At 34.3% G+C, this 15,858-nt stretch overlaps 1 protein-coding gene across 1 annotated transcript in view; it reads left to right on the top strand.

The window, feature by feature from the left end:
• Me1 (malic enzyme 1) overlaps positions 1-15,858 on the top strand; it is a 160,194-nt gene that overhangs the window by 112,955 nt on the left and 31,381 nt on the right. Inside the window, exons 9-11 of the mRNA XM_010631170.2 lie at positions 3,551-3,660; positions 12,201-12,298; positions 14,730-14,843. Coding sequence (XP_010629472.1) covers positions 3,551-3,660; positions 12,201-12,298; positions 14,730-14,843 — 322 coding nt within the window. The remainder of the gene's footprint in view (positions 1-3,550; positions 3,661-12,200; positions 12,299-14,729; positions 14,844-15,858) is intronic.

The raw sequence follows: 15,858 nt of genomic DNA, 5'->3' as shown, positions 1-15,858 counted from the left end.
ATCAAACTCGGGCCCTTGCGCTTGTGAGGCAGATGGTGGAACCACTGAGCCAAATCCCTGGCCTGTCTTTTGGTTTATATTTATTTAAACTTATCTTAGTTTTAACCTTAGCTTCATTTGATGTACTGTGTAAGATGTTATTTTCTTTTAGGCCTTTTGAAGATATTATTTCACTATGCTTATTTTGATAGCATTAAATAATTTTAAAAATGTAGTATTAGTCATTGCATTGAACATCTACATTTATCACCTAAATTAATCCTTGTAACAATTTTATTATGGTAAGATGCCATTTTTCTTATTTTCATGATGGAAAACACAGGTGCAGAAAAGTTAAAGATACACATATAGCATGTGAGGAGGCCAGGATTTCAACCCAAGAGCTCTGAGTCCTGAGCCTATCTCTTAAACCACTATCACAGCTAAATGAATAGTTATAGAAGAAGAATATAGGAAGAATAACAGTGCTAATCATTAAAGTTATTAGAAAACTATAGTAATTAAGACAGAGGATTTCCTTCCAGATAGACAGATTAATAGACTAATCATTACTACGAGACTACCATTAGTAATGCAGCATACCTGTAGTTCCTTTTCCTAGTTTCTGAGATGAGGATAGTAGCAGTACCTCAAAGAGTGATGGTGAAAGGTAAGTGCATGTGTCATATCTTTTGTTGTCATTAGCAGTAGTATAATAAAACAAAAATATAGAAACAGACTCTACTGTATGATAGAATATAATGTTGCAGGTGATGGAGGAAAAGGATGGTCTGTTAAATGGTGCTGGTATAGCTCATTGAATTACATAGCAAACATGTTAATTTATCTTTTTCTTTTTTAATCTATGACCTAGTGTAAGAGTAATACCAGATTTTGAGGGTTACTGTTTTCTAAATCCATGGTACTATTAGAAGAAGGTTCTGGTTAATAGTTATGTATGTCGACATGGCTGCTGTAAACATGCTACCAAAGGCAGAAACTATAAGTAAAATGAGTGATTTGACACATAAAAATCAAAACTTTGTTAAAAGAAATAAGAATGCTGTCTAAATGATTAATGGCACAGTATACTAGATTAGGAAGACCATTTGCAGCATATGTAATACAAAGCAGCATTCTGATTTATAAAAAGCTCTTATTGAAATAATAAAGGACTATAACAATAGAAATTAACCAACAAACATAGTCATTGAGACATACAACTGACCAGTACATGTAGAAAAAAGGCTTACTTTCACTTGTAATTAAAAGCAGAACTGGCCCTGGGTCTCAGTAAGAACCATTGACAGAGAACCTGAACACTGTGGTCTGAGTAAGAACCAGTGACAGAGAACCTGAACACTGTGTCACAGCTGCTGCTGTGAGTGCCTCACTGAACACACCAAGTTTGAGAGATCTGAGAGATGTGTAGCGTATCATGGAGCTGCTCAAGATTTCCAAGGACAAATAGGCCTTCAATTCATTAAGAAAGGTTGAGGCTGGGTATGGTGGTGCCATCCTGTAATCCCAGTTACTCTGGGAGGCAGAGGCAGGAGGATCATAAGTTTGAGCCTAGCCTGGGCAATTTAATGAGTCCCTGTCTCAAAATAAAAATTAAAAAGGCATGAAGATATGGTTTCATGGTAGAGTGCTTACCTAGATTGTGTGAGTTCCAAGGCTTAACCCCCAGTTTAAGAGAGAGGGAGGGAGAGAGGGAGAAGAGAGAGAGCATGGGTGAGAGAGTGCAAAGGATGGAGGTCTGCATCTGTGCCAAGAAGAACTGAGAGTAACCTAACAACCTGTGGCTGGCAAGGAAGGCTGAATCCCTTCTCTCTTGTATAATGAAACCTTTAAGGAAAAAAGAAAAAAGAATGAGAAAAGGGAGAGGAGAGGAAGGAGAAAGAAAAGAATGAAAGAAGAAAGAAACCATACAAATTCAATACTTCTTTCATCTGTATTTTTGGATTATTTAAAAAGATAGTCCATCACAGACAAATACATAATGGTACATAAATAAACAAAATGGAAGAAAAATAACAGACCTACAAAGATTTTTGTAGGATCAGAAGAAATAATATTTTGCATTGTGATACAGGAAGTGTTAATTGAAGACTCCTTAAATTATAAGCATAATGTTAGTAAGAACTGAGAAATGAGAATAGGGTTTAGGACCCTATCTTCTAAGAGGCGCTGCACTGTTGAAGAAATAGAAGTAACCATAGCTTCGGTATTGTTGTAGTTGAAGGATGTGGTTTTACAATTGGAGCTCAGAGAATCCTTGGATACAGGAAAAAACCAGCAAAGAAAGAGAACTTGACCTAACATGCCTAGAGGGATTAGAAACAAGGAAGTGAGAATACTTCTCTCTAGCTTTGATCTCAGGTAGTAACTCTAAGACAAGGAAAGTAAAAGTAGGTTTGTAAAAGCTCATTATGTTTTAGTCTGAATTTATGTCTTACCAAAATCCAAATGTTGAAATTTAGTCCCTAATGTGATAGTATGAACAAATGGGACCTTTTCAGAAGTGATTGAATCATGAGAGCCATTATGAATAAGACTCGTTCCCTGACAAGAGACGGAAAGGAGGAACATGCAAGGACACAGCAAAATAGTACTAAACAGACTTAAAGACTTTCCCTAGACATAGAATCTCCTGGTACCTTGGTCTTAGACTTCCAGCTTCTAGCACTCTGAGCAATAAGTTCCTGCTGTTTATAAGAACTAGTCAGTCTAAGGTATTTTGTTGTAGCAGCCCAAATGGACTAAGGCTGAGACTGTGGAATAGTCAGAGATGAAAATAAATATTACAGGACTTTATTTGACCCTGGCTAAGACTCTGTAGCATGGATTTTTGTGCTCTCTTGGTAGAGTGAGGTGGATATTCAGAGTAAGAGAGAACAAAGGACAAAGTAGTCCAGGGAGATAACCAGGACACTGTTGAAATAACTGCGTTTGGAGTAAACAGGAGAAGATAGAACTGAATTAGGGAGGATGAAAGGATGGGAATAAAGATCTGACATTATCTATCATTGCATCCTTATGTGTGCACCTTAACCATTTACTCATCAGTTTTTTTTGACATTTATTAATTTTTTTCTTTCCCACCTTTCACTTGTTATTTTGCTTTAACTTTCGCTTACCTCGTAAAATCCTACATCTCTACTTCTGAAATCATAAGTATAATTTAATGTTAGTTCATTCATTACTTGGTTTGTGATCCCAGCTAGAAGGGCAGCTGTCTGCCTTTTGAACATGTATAATTCCTTGTTTATACCTTTTATGTAAGTTTTCATGACTTTTGTTTCTACTAAATATTAAATTCCTTGAGCGTAGACATCATCTTTTGGGTCAAATTTGGTTCTTTTTATATTCACAGTGCCAATGCAATGACATTTCAGTAGTATACATGCAGTAAATATTTGCTAAACAGATACCACATTTTCTGTTTATACTAAGCAAATAGATAGGTGTTTTAAAAGAAAATGATGTTTTGCCTTTTCTTTGGGCCAATTTTAAAGACGTATTTTTAAATGTTATTTCAGTAACCTAAATGAATATTTTTGTCCTGTAGATATGGCATGAATTGCCTTGTTCAGTTTGAAGATTTTGCCAATGTGAATGCATTTCGTCTTCTCAACAAGTATCGAAACCACTATTGCACATTTAATGACGATATTCAAGGTAATAAAACTTTCACTGTATATGGGTCATCAAGAATAGACTCAATTTAGTTCAGAATTTTTAAATAAATATATAACAAGCACCCTGAATTCAGGAATTATGTCCTTGATTTCACACATAATCTCTCATTTAATTTTGTATACTCATGACTGTAGAATGTATCATATTATGCATCAGGTAAAGAATGAGCCCCTAGAAATCTGATCAAATGTCTAGTGATTATGGCTAAATAAAGGAAGAGTGTGAAAATGTTATTCATTACTTAAGACTAGAAAGTATATATACTTCTCTTTTTAGCTTTCATCTAGGTCAACCACAGTTTCTAAGCTTTACCCGAGTAAGTGCTGTTTTTACATAACAGTGTGCCTTGTTTTACTGTTTGGTTTCAGATGCTTGACTGCCTGTCCTTATCCAAGCTACCTGTGTCTTCCTGTTTATCATTTTTTAACCCCTTCTAGATACTCTACCTTCCTAATCACACACATGCAGTGCCTTATCATGACCGTCTGGATCCTATTTCATCATGGGCAAGTAGAGAAAAAAACAGTCAAAGGTCATAAGCAAGAAGATCTTAATTAGTTCTACTAACTTGAATAAGATCACAAGGGGCTGGGGATTTAGCTCATTGGTGCCATGCCTGCCTGGCAAGAGCAAGGTCCTGAGTTTGATCCATAGTACCCCCCCAAAAAAGATCACAAATGGCTTCCATTTGACTAAGTCTTGTGATTATTTTTCAGTGTCTATCTTACATGAATTCTCATCAACATCAATACTCATTGTCAATTCATCTTTCTCAAAATACTGTCTTCTGGTAGCTTCTGTGTTACAGCATTCTGCTGATTTCTTTTCCTACCTCTTTGACTATTTGACTTCTTCTTTAGTTTCATCCTTTTTTGTGTGCATATTAAATGACACTGTTGCTCCGTCCAAGGCCCTTTTTGTTCTGTATCTTCTTAAGTATATCCTCCAAGTTCACACATTCAATTAGCAGATTTATATCTCCAGCTGAGACTTCTTTGAGTTTTAGAGCTATGTTTACTTAACATTTCTTTTTTGATATGTCAAAGTTACCTCATACTCAGCCTATCCCAAATCAAACTCCTATTTCTGTACCAAACGTGACCTGCATAGTACTTAGCATAAAGATAGGAGCCCTGAATGTGGCTCAGAACTCATTGTGTAATCCCACCGTTCTCGATTCTCATTACTTTGTCATTCTATCCATAACTTCCTTTCTTAATCTTGCAGTGAACTGACTTTTTCCTATTATAGTCTATCCATATGTCGATCTTTCTTCTTAGATACTCCTTCCTCTTCTCTTTGTATCTCAGCTTAACCACAGTGTTCTTCAGGAAGACCTTCTAAATCCCTGTGTCTAGGCCAAACCCATCTCATGTGTCATATTTTTTTGTGGTGCATTTGTATGTCTGTGTAAGTTTTGTTAAAAATTACTCTTCCTCCATTAAAAAAATTAGTCTTTACTTACTAAGTTTAAGCTCTGTAAGGCAAAGAACATTACAGGTTTGGTAATCAGTGTATTCTTTCTCATTACCACGGTGCCTAGCCCAGAATGAATGAATGTAGTATCTTGAGCAGAGTTTGTCCATGGTCCACTAACTGTTTTTGTGTTTCTTGTAGCACATCCGTACCCATGTTTAAGGTATTGGGTGTCGCTGTTTTCTTGCTTAAACAATAGAATTAAATTCAGAATAGATATTATATTGTGCATAAGCCCTAAATAGTTACTATCTAGCCCTTCACAAGAAGAGCTTTTCAGCCTTTGCTCTAAAGGATTGAATTTGAAGGAGCTAGGAAGAGTGTAACCAAGTAGTTTACATTTTGGAAAGATCACTTGCATCATTTTTAGCATAGAAAACAAGACTGGGTGGAAGCAAATGGGAGGAGTGCTGCTATAATCCAGTTCCATGATGGTGGTGCTGTGTCTCACGGAAGTACCAGTAGAGATAGAGGAGAGGCAGTTGGCTGATGTTGAGAACCGAAGTTGGAGCATTTTTTTTCCTGAAAAACTGGAAGAGTAGAATGAGAGAAACTAAGCAGAAGAAACTAGAGACATTACCTGTAGGGGTAAAGAGTGTGGATTCAAGAGTCAGACTGATTTGCCTTGTCTCCCTTACTAACCGTGGACTGTGATCAGTTTATTTATCCTCTGTATAGTAATTTTCTTATTCGTGACAAGAAATTACACAACAGCCCCCCCCCCAAACAGTATGTTTGGAAGTTTGAGAATAAAAAAAAAAAATGATCTGGAAGAACTGCTGTAGAACTAGAAAGCTAACTGACTCTGAAATACAAAAGAATTCAGTTGATAAATATTCATCATCTATTTGAATTTAAATATCATCAATATCATGCCAATGGGCTGAACTGCTTGAGTATAACAGTTTGGGATCAGACAAAGCTGAAAATTACACAGAAGTGAAATTTACACAGATGTAGAATGTGTAAAGGGTTAAGGGCTGACAGTGGAGTGATGACCATGACACTAAGCCGGAAATGGTAGAAGGGGAGATACAAGGACTTTTTTTTTTATAGGGGAAAATAGGCGTAGACCTCGTGAAGGTGAGAGAAATTGAATAAAAGAAAAAAGAAAGATTGCAGATTACAGACTATCACAAATGAGGTATTCTAATGCAGTACTTTGAAGAAGAATTTGTTCTGAGTGATGGAAAGTGCCAAGATGAAATTTAGGAGGAGACAGACAAAGTGAAATATAGGTTAGTGTTGAAATGAGGTGGTTAAAGAAATTTTAATGTGAAATGGGAATGCTAATGTTTTTTCTCATGGAGTTTACCAAGGACAAAACTTACTTATGAAAAGAGCCTATCAACTGAAATATGCTTTATAAATACAATTTCACTATGCTTAACAGTTCTTTAGTATGACATAGCTGTTTAAATATAAGATTTTAAAAAATTACGAATCTATACATTTTGAAAGAGTAACATTATTGAACAGCTCTTTTCCCCAATTTTTTTGTATTAGTGATTACATTGTGCACATTAATGCCTGGTTTCGTGATAAAGATATGTGCTGTTTGAACTTCGCTTTATTCATGTTTTATTAAATTTGTTTTAGTATTTATTCATGAAATGGAGTATTTGAAAGATTTTAGAGATTAAGCTGGAAAATTCCAGATGTTAAGAATTGTAAATGTGAACTGTAGAAAGCCAGCCTAATCTTTATGTGTTATAGCTTTGACTTGAGGATACTCATTTTAATAGAGGGCCTTTCGTGCTATGTATACAATTTGCAGAATGGCCTTTTAAGGTCACTTTTATTTTTTGAGACAGGGTCTTGCTATTTAGTTCAAACTGGCCTTGAACACTTGGCGATCATCTTGCCTTGGCCTCCTGAGTGCTGGAATTATAGGTGTGAGTTATCATGCTCAGTTTAAATCAGTTACTATTATTATTATTTTTTTTTTTTTTGAGATAGGGTCTCACTATGTAGTTGAGACTGACCTGGAACTCACTATGTAGTCCAGGCTGGTCTCGAATGTGCAGCGATCCTCCTGCCTCAGCCTCCCCGGTGCTGGGATTACAGGCATGTGCCACCACGCCCGGCTATATCACTTATTTGATTTTGATGAGGTTTCTAATATACTACCTACCAGTAACTATTGAACAAATCTGTTTTCTTTAATATTTTTTTCATTTTGTGATTCTCAGAGATGTCCTTCTTGAACTGAAAGATCAGTGTTACATGATTTTGAACCATTATACAGAATTTATAAAAATCAGAATTCAGTTGAAGAAAAAGAATGAAAATTCAAATCATCAAACAAAATAGGCAAGTAGGAATTAAGGTGAGACTTTCTATCAACCAAGGCAAGGAATCTAGAGATCAAGGCGTGGGGTACATCAGAATTCATATCTGTAGCACAGAAACTCTATGACAGAGCCAGGGGCAGTGCATTGAGGAACCCTGAAGATCTGGCAGAATATTCCCCCACTCCTACAACTCAGGGCTACAGAGGCATTTTGTACACATATCGGTGCTTATTTCCTTATTGGAATTTCATAGTATCACTGTCTTGGAAACATAAAGATAGGTTTGGAAAAAATGTGTCTCATCTCATTTCTTGTCTAGAGAAAACCTTTGGTAAGTTGTTGAGATTCTGACTAGAAATGACCAAATGATTTTGTGAATTTCTCCATACCAAAGTTATGTCCTTATGACACATTTTTTCCATATGTTTCTTTTTTACCTTTTAAACTATATGCTTTTACCATTATGTCTGCAGATGTGGCACAGAAATTATATTTTACTGCCAATAAAAATAATTATGTAACCATCATGGCATTACCATGTAAATAAATATTTTTATGCTGGATCTTTGGAGAGTCTTTTTCTTATTTTTTAAACACATGTTGTAAGATACTATTTTATGAAAAATACTTGGTTAAAGAAAAATGTACTTAAAATGTACTATGTATTCATGATCTAAAATAATCTTACTCAGGTTTTGGTTTAAAATGCATGGTAACTCCTTTGGCCATTTCCTTAGGGAATCTCCCTTGTCACTCTCTTTATATCATTTGCCTTCCATTGTTCAGATTCCATGGAAAGGATTTTTCCACCCTCTGTCCTATTGTTAACGTTGTGCCATATTAGCTTTCTATGAGTATTCTTTGAACTATAAAGCAGAAGACGGGAAGGAAGGTCTCCATGTTGAGTATATAAATTTCACTGAATCTTGTTTTCATCATAGCACTCTTGCCCCTATTTATGCCAGGTGTTCTACCGTCCAGAGGCTTTCTTTGGAAAACAAGCCTTTAGTGTGTTTCCAAACTATCTGCCAGCAGGAGAGGGAAACAAATCTGGATTCCAGCTGCTTCTCAGTAGATTTTTGACCAGCTTCCTAGTGTCTTCTGTAGCTGAGGCTCTGAGGAGTTTTGCTCCATCACTTCTAAACCATTTCCCTCTGAATATCTTTCTCAAGTTGGCTAAGTCAGTTGCCATTTGCCATCTAGAAGCCTTGCAGCTTCTCAGATTTTGTTGCTACCCTCTTCTGGGGGTCATTTCTCATTTCTTATTGTTTTAGCACTGTGTGTTGATTGTCAGGGAGAAGGAATACTAATTGTGTGTTCATTCCTCATTTGAACTAGGGAGTCAGCCCTGCCTTCATGTCTTGCACGTGCTTTTTTTTTCGCAGTTGCCCTCCCATCTGAGGTCCAGGACTCCTCAGCTCAGTCCCTCAGTGCTGTGCTCAGGTGCTGCATGCTCTAAAGGCCTTGAGCACTGCCTTGGTAAAGTTACCCTTCCTCCTACTATTTTTCATTCTTGTACATCATCTGATCTTTTTATTTAATAGCATACAAGGATTATAATTATTTCATTATATTGTTCTTGTTTATTATATGTGGTGATTTTAATTAAATTTAAGAAATTATTGGATTAGTAGGGGTCAATCTTTGATAAATGATAAAACTGATATTTGTAACCATAGCAAAAGCATAGCACAACTAGTAACTTCTGTTTAGGTTAAAACATACTACACACAAATATGAGTTGAGTATCTCTTATTCAAAATGTCTGAGAACAGAAGCATTTGGATTTTAGAGTTTTCTGGATTTGGGAATATGTATTTACATTTATATACATTACATATATAGTGGGTTATTCATTTATGTTTCATAGAATCTTATATACATGGCTTGCAAGTGATTTCATACAGTATTTTTAGTGCACCTGTATTTGGCTGCAACTTGTCACATAAGTAAAAGTATGGAATTATTCACTGACAGTGTTGTATCAGAGCTAAATATTTTTCAAATTTTGGAGCATTTTGGATCATGGATTTTTTATTAGAAATGATTAACCTCTCTATGTTTCTAAAATTTTAAGAAATATTTGGTGTCTTTAATATCCTATTAACAGTGCTAAATATTCAGCCCTTTTAAAAACCACTAGTCCAAAGATAAGCCCTCTGTGTGATTTACTAAAATTTTAGTTTTTAACCTCAAAACAAAAGCTATTAAGAAATAATTTATTTTAAACTCACATATTAGTGAAATTTCAATTTTCCACATTTACTCCCTTCTTTACAATTAAATTTAAATCAGGGTAGTGCCATGCCACCTACAAGGAGCATATTCAAGTTAAATTTTGGTAGTGCTGAAAATATCTTTCTAATTTTATTAATTAATTTTATGGAGACATTAGCAGTTTCCTTATATCTTCAAGAAATGTGGGATATACATTTAAACGTAAGGCTCTGATATCCAATTTGATAAAGTAGACTTACTTTACTTTATTTGAGGTAATATGTCTGAATTTATGGCATTTTGAGTTTTAATACAGAGTAATCTATCATACTATATGAAAATAAATCAGCACATTATAGTTAATAATTTTTTTCAGCTTTAATTGAGTTTATTGGTACATTTTAGGGATACAGTACAGTTACATTCATTGTTGGGATCTTGTACCTCTACATGACAAGTCTTGATTCTCATTTTTTTCCCCTTACCCCTGTCCTCCCTTCACCCCCTCCTCACCTCCCTATCTACAAACACTTTATTTTCATCTTTTCATTCTCTCACATTTTTTTCTTTTCCCTTATTACCCTTCCCCCTACCCACCCCACCTTCCCTACACCTTTAGCTCCTTTCTTCCCATTTCTAAATGTCAGTAATTTTATTAGGATCTTATGTATAATTGCAGATTATTCACACCAGGGAAACTCTTCAGTATTATAGTTAATAATTTAAATATTTAAGTATTTAAACTGTTTCGGAATATTTTCTGTCTGCTTAATTAGAAATGTCAGTTTTCCTTACAGTCAGAGTAATCACACAATACAGTAATTCTTGATAATACTTCAACTTTTACTCTTCAACTCCTTAAATCTGGTGGTGTTCATAGAATTTATAGAAACTCTTGAAATCATATAATATCAGAGCTAGAAGGAAGCAGAGTTCCTTACATCTAAACTGTTGAATTTACCTTGAAAGAAATAAAGATAGAGATAGCTAAAGATACTCTGAATAATGACTTATTTAGCAGCTGAATATCTGTAACTCTCCAATTTGAATTCTCTTTTATCTGTTTTATAATTGTAGTGTATCTATCTTGATGTATTGAGTAATCCTGTCATGCAGGTATATTTTGCAGCTATATTTTTGTACAGACTTTCATTTTAAATTATGGATAGAGGAGTGGCATTTGCATAATATATGACTTGCCACAGTTTCAATTATTTGCACTGATGACTCAACATTGCAAGAGTTTTATTTTTACAATAAGTATTATGTTCTAAATAAAAAACAAGAAGCATATAGGCCTTCGACAATTATTATTTATTGTGGTCTTATTTATGACTATTAATAAAGGAAACAAACCAAAAAATTGAAATGAACAAATATGGTGTAAGTGAAATTTTGAATATATTTGGTTCTTGGAATCTATAATTCTGTATCATTGTGTCATTCACCAAATCCATTCTGATCTAGGTTTTTGCCAAATGAGGATATTTAAAGTTTCAAAAACTACTACTCAACTGGGTGATCTAGGAAACATTATAGGGAGAATGTTCCTTTAGAGGGATAAAATATAGATACAGCTGGAAGCACTGAAAGAAGTTGTAAGGTTTAATTTCAGAAGCAAGCCGTAAGGGAGTTGAGCTGTGTAATTATGTTCAAAGCAAGAGGACTTCTCTGTAATCTGTGAAAGTTTATATGGGGAAGTAATATAATTAGAACTGGTGCTATTTCTATGCCTGTGAGGTGTGATGAGGGAAACACCATTTTTGTCTTAAGTAAATCTTATCCAGCACCTGTGGGATTTACCATGATTATCATATCTAGAAAGTCTACTGAATAATGCAATAAAATCAGAGTTTAATTGATATTAACTCTTACCTTTTTAAATTGAGAAATTAAGTCACCATGTTCTACTTATATCAAAAACATCACTACCACCAACATTATAAGAATGCATTTACCTCCTCTGTGTAAAGGAGATCTGTAAAAGATTTCAAAGCCTCAAGAGTAAATAGGTGGAACGATTTAATAACACTTATTCTGTTTTTTTTGTTTTCTTTTTTTAACTGAGGATCAAACTCGGAACCTTGCACTTGTGAGGCAGGCAGTGGAAGCACTGAACTAAATCCCTGACTAGGACTTATTCTTATTTTATCTCATGTAATATTATTATTTCACAAATGAGGAAACTGACATACAAATTATTTCTCTGAATTCTTTCACCTAGTACATAGATTGAGCTGCAGTCCTTATAAGAATCCATAACCATCCTGTGTTCTTACTCATTGCATCATCAAAATAAGTTAGAATTCTCTTTTTGGAAAAATTTCAAGGACAGTAGTAAGCTGCTATCTTAAAATTGATGTCAGTAACCTGAGAATTTCACCTCACATGCAACCACAGGGTCAGACAACCACAAATTCTCTTGCTGTACCAGGTAACCTGTTGTGTGATGATTTCAAGATGTGGATAAAAGCTTAGAACTTGACAGGATCTATCTGAGAATTACTCAAGGAAATTTATTACTTGTTTCAGGAACAGCATCTGTTGCAGTTGCAGGTCTCCTTGCAGCTCTTCGAATAACCAAGAACAAACTATCTGATCAAACAATATTATTCCAAGGAGCTGGAGAGGTACCTGCCTTGTAAAATACAGTACTCATGTTCTCCTAAACTAATGAACATATAATTAATTTTAACTGCTTTTTAATTCAAGATTTGAAGCAGTCTTCCTTGTTTTCAATATATTGCTACAATTATAGGCTTTATTGGAGTTGCAAATGAAGTATTGAGGCATATTAATTTTTCATAAGAGACTTTAGTATGATGTATAAAGATTTTTTCCACATTTTAAATTTTGAGGTTATTAAATGTTGCCATACGTTTTTGTTATATATATTTAAGGTGTCATGAAGGAGAAAATGAATGATTTTATATGAAAACCTGTAAGAGCTTAAGCTAATGTATCTGATGCTGGCTTTTAGTATCCTCCAGCATCAGCATTTTTAAAAACTTACACTTACGATTCAATGTACATATATATACATATATAACTATATACTTTTAAGAGAAAATAATTACAAAAGAAGTGAAATGTAACTCTTAATAAGATCATATAGAACAACTTGTGAAATTTTATTTTAGAGACTTATACTATGACTGTTTGTATGCAAAAAAACAAAAACATTTGAAATTGTTGGGAGGAGACTGCGGCAAGACCAAGACCGAATTATGCTGTTTTCCTGTTATGGTCTATAGACATGTGAAAAAATGAAACTAAACCCTCATAATAATGTACTCTCAAGATACAATTTAAACTATTAGCTTTCTTGTGGGAAAATTTTAAGATCTATGTATAAAGGTTATAGAATGTTAATAAATGGTGAAATACTTTGTGGCTATATATGTAATTATATTAAAATTCTAAAATTTACACCTGATTTTAAAATGTAATACAATTGTATACAACATATATATTACTTTGGTTAGAAATTTATATATGTTGTATTTTTATTTTGCTTGTTACTTTTGCTTAAGACTAAATATAGGAACTAGGACTTGGGCCAATATATAAATATGCACAATTTTCAAAATGTAAGTCACATATTCACTTTCAACTTGAAATAAAAAAATCAAGAGTAAATAACATCTTTAACATTTGATTTATTTTATGTAGTATTATATATGTGGTGTGATCAAAATATATGGTAAATGCTTAAATTAGAAAAAATGTATTATAGTAAAAGACACATTGCCATTAATCCCCTCAAAATATTTCCCCATGCTTTGAACATGCTTACCCCATCACTCTTGCCACTTTTGGAAGTGATTCTGGAAGTAATTCTTTTGTGAGTGTCTTCAGGAGGTGTGATCAAAAGTACAGTGAATGCCGCTATTACATGCCATCCAACAAAAAGGCATGCTAAAAAATATTACAGTGTATCCCTGCCCACCTTATTCACTGAGTCTAGAGCCATGTGACTTTAGGCTCTTATGTAAAGTTAAAATGACTACAAAAGGTAAACATTTTCCATCCATTCAGGCATATGTGATGACATAAAGACACTCAAGAAAAAAGGCCCTCAGAAGTGTTTCAGAAAGTGGCAAGAACAGCGAGATCAGTGTGTTTGAAGCAAGGGGTAGCATTTTGAGGGTGATCATAGGCAATGTGTCTTCTAGTATAACAACTTTTAAAATATATAAGCATTCGCCTCTTATTTTTTAATCACACTTTCTATATTTCATTTTAGTAGGCCTCTGAATTTTCAAAGGTTTTTGATGAATGGCACAGGCCGGTTCTCGATACTCAGCAGGAAAGAGTATTATTCATGATCAGATGATTCAAAACTGAAACTTGTTTATTTCTGAAGATACTATGATTTCACAGAGTATCACAACTTCAAAAGAAATTAATTTCTTTAATCTTGCAAGACATGTCATAGTACTGTCTTCATCTAAATTGAATAAATAAATAAATACTAGGGAATGCATTTTTGGGATCAGTTTCATTCTTTTGCCTAATTGGTTAAGTTCCCATTCAAATTACCAGGCATTATTCTCAAATTCAATTAGAGAGGCTTTTACCTAACAGTAAACGTTACAGTTCAGTAAGTAAGGTTGTTCAGTTCATTATTTTCCTGTTGAAGCAAATATTGATTGTAATAATAATAGTAAAGTAGTGGCAATCAAGGTTATCACGTATGTGCAGCTAAATAGCAAAACATAATAGTAGTGTTTGTTGTTTTTTTGTCTTGTTTTTTTATTTGGTACTGGGGATCAAACTCAGGATCTTGTGCTTGTGAGGTAGGTGTGTTGCCACTGAGCTAAATGTCCAGCCCTACTGGTTGTATTGTTGTAAGAAGAATAAATAATTGCCATTTGATTAAACTCCAGTGTGACAAAAATACTTTTCTCTCGGTGTGAATAAATGAATACCACTTCTAAGCTCAATAGAGAACCATTTTGTGCTTTCTTACTAATAAAGATAAAAGAGATGAAGCTTAACTCTTGATAAGGTCACGTAGAACAACTTCTGAAACCTTTGTTTTCATAACCTCTTTTTCAGGCTGCCTTAGGGATTGCACACCTGATTGTTATGGCCATGGAGAAGGAAGGTCTGACCAAGGAGAAAGCAATCAAAAAAATCTGGTTGGTTGACTCAAAAGGATTAATAGTAAAGGTAAGAACTTGTCATCTTAACCAGAATTAAAAATCTATGTGCCATGTGGAATGATTTTCTCAAAGACTACTTCTATTTCTACTATCCCACTTTACATTGTGTTGAAAAATTAGCCACTAAACATGAATGAGTAGGTCGTACAGATATACAAGTACTGATATTCTCCTGAATTAAGAATATGGTGGTTCAGGAAAGTTGTGAGTGATTAGGCTCCTCAAAACTCTATTAATTATGAATCTACTTAAATTAACTTTAATTTCCAAATGAGGTAGTTTGATAGAGATGAAACGTTTAGATATAGTACCATTTTTTTTTTTTTTTGAGACAGGATCTCACTATGTAGTTGAGACTGACCTGGAATCCACTATGTAGCCCAGGCTGTCTCGAATTCACAGCAGTCCTCCTGCCTCAGCCTCCAAAGTGCTGGGTTTAAAGGCATGTGCCACTACACCTGGCGATATAGTTAGTACCTTTTGAACAGCTGTAAAACTTGCACACTAGCTAGAAAGAAAGGTGAAAGAAATCAAATAGGTACTCTGTAACTGCTACTTTCTCACAACAAAATTCTTAAGGGTTTGATAGAGAAATATGAGCAAAGCACTTTAATAAATGGGCTATTTGAATTTTAATTTATGTATTCCTTAGTTTTTCTAGCTTTAATAGAGATAACAGTATCTACTATAGGGTTATTGCGGAACTAAATTAAGACTAGGTAGGTATCTGACCATGCTGCTATATAGATACAAAGCATTATCATTACTTACACCACTTGTATATATCAATTGCTCTTCCTTAAATTGCTAGAAAAACATATGAATTCCCTTTCTTGTGAAGATAAATAGTGATAAACAGCATCTTCTGGAATATAATAGAGACATAAATGCCAAAGTCTTGATATTCTCTGGAAATTTCTTTGTGTATATAGCATTAAAAACTTTTTGCGGGCCAGAGATTTAGCTCAATGGTTCCACTGCCTGCTTTGCAAGTTCAAGGACCAAAGTTCAATCCCTGGTAC

The sequence above is a fragment of the Fukomys damarensis genome, unplaced genomic scaffold, assembly GCF_012274545.1.
Source record: "Fukomys damarensis isolate Sample0158 unplaced genomic scaffold, DMR_v1.0_HiC HiC_scaffold_14, whole genome shotgun sequence".
NCBI classification, from domain to species: domain Eukaryota; kingdom Metazoa; phylum Chordata; class Mammalia; order Rodentia; family Bathyergidae; genus Fukomys; species Fukomys damarensis.
This window is presented reverse-complemented; position numbering and strand designations above follow the sequence as displayed.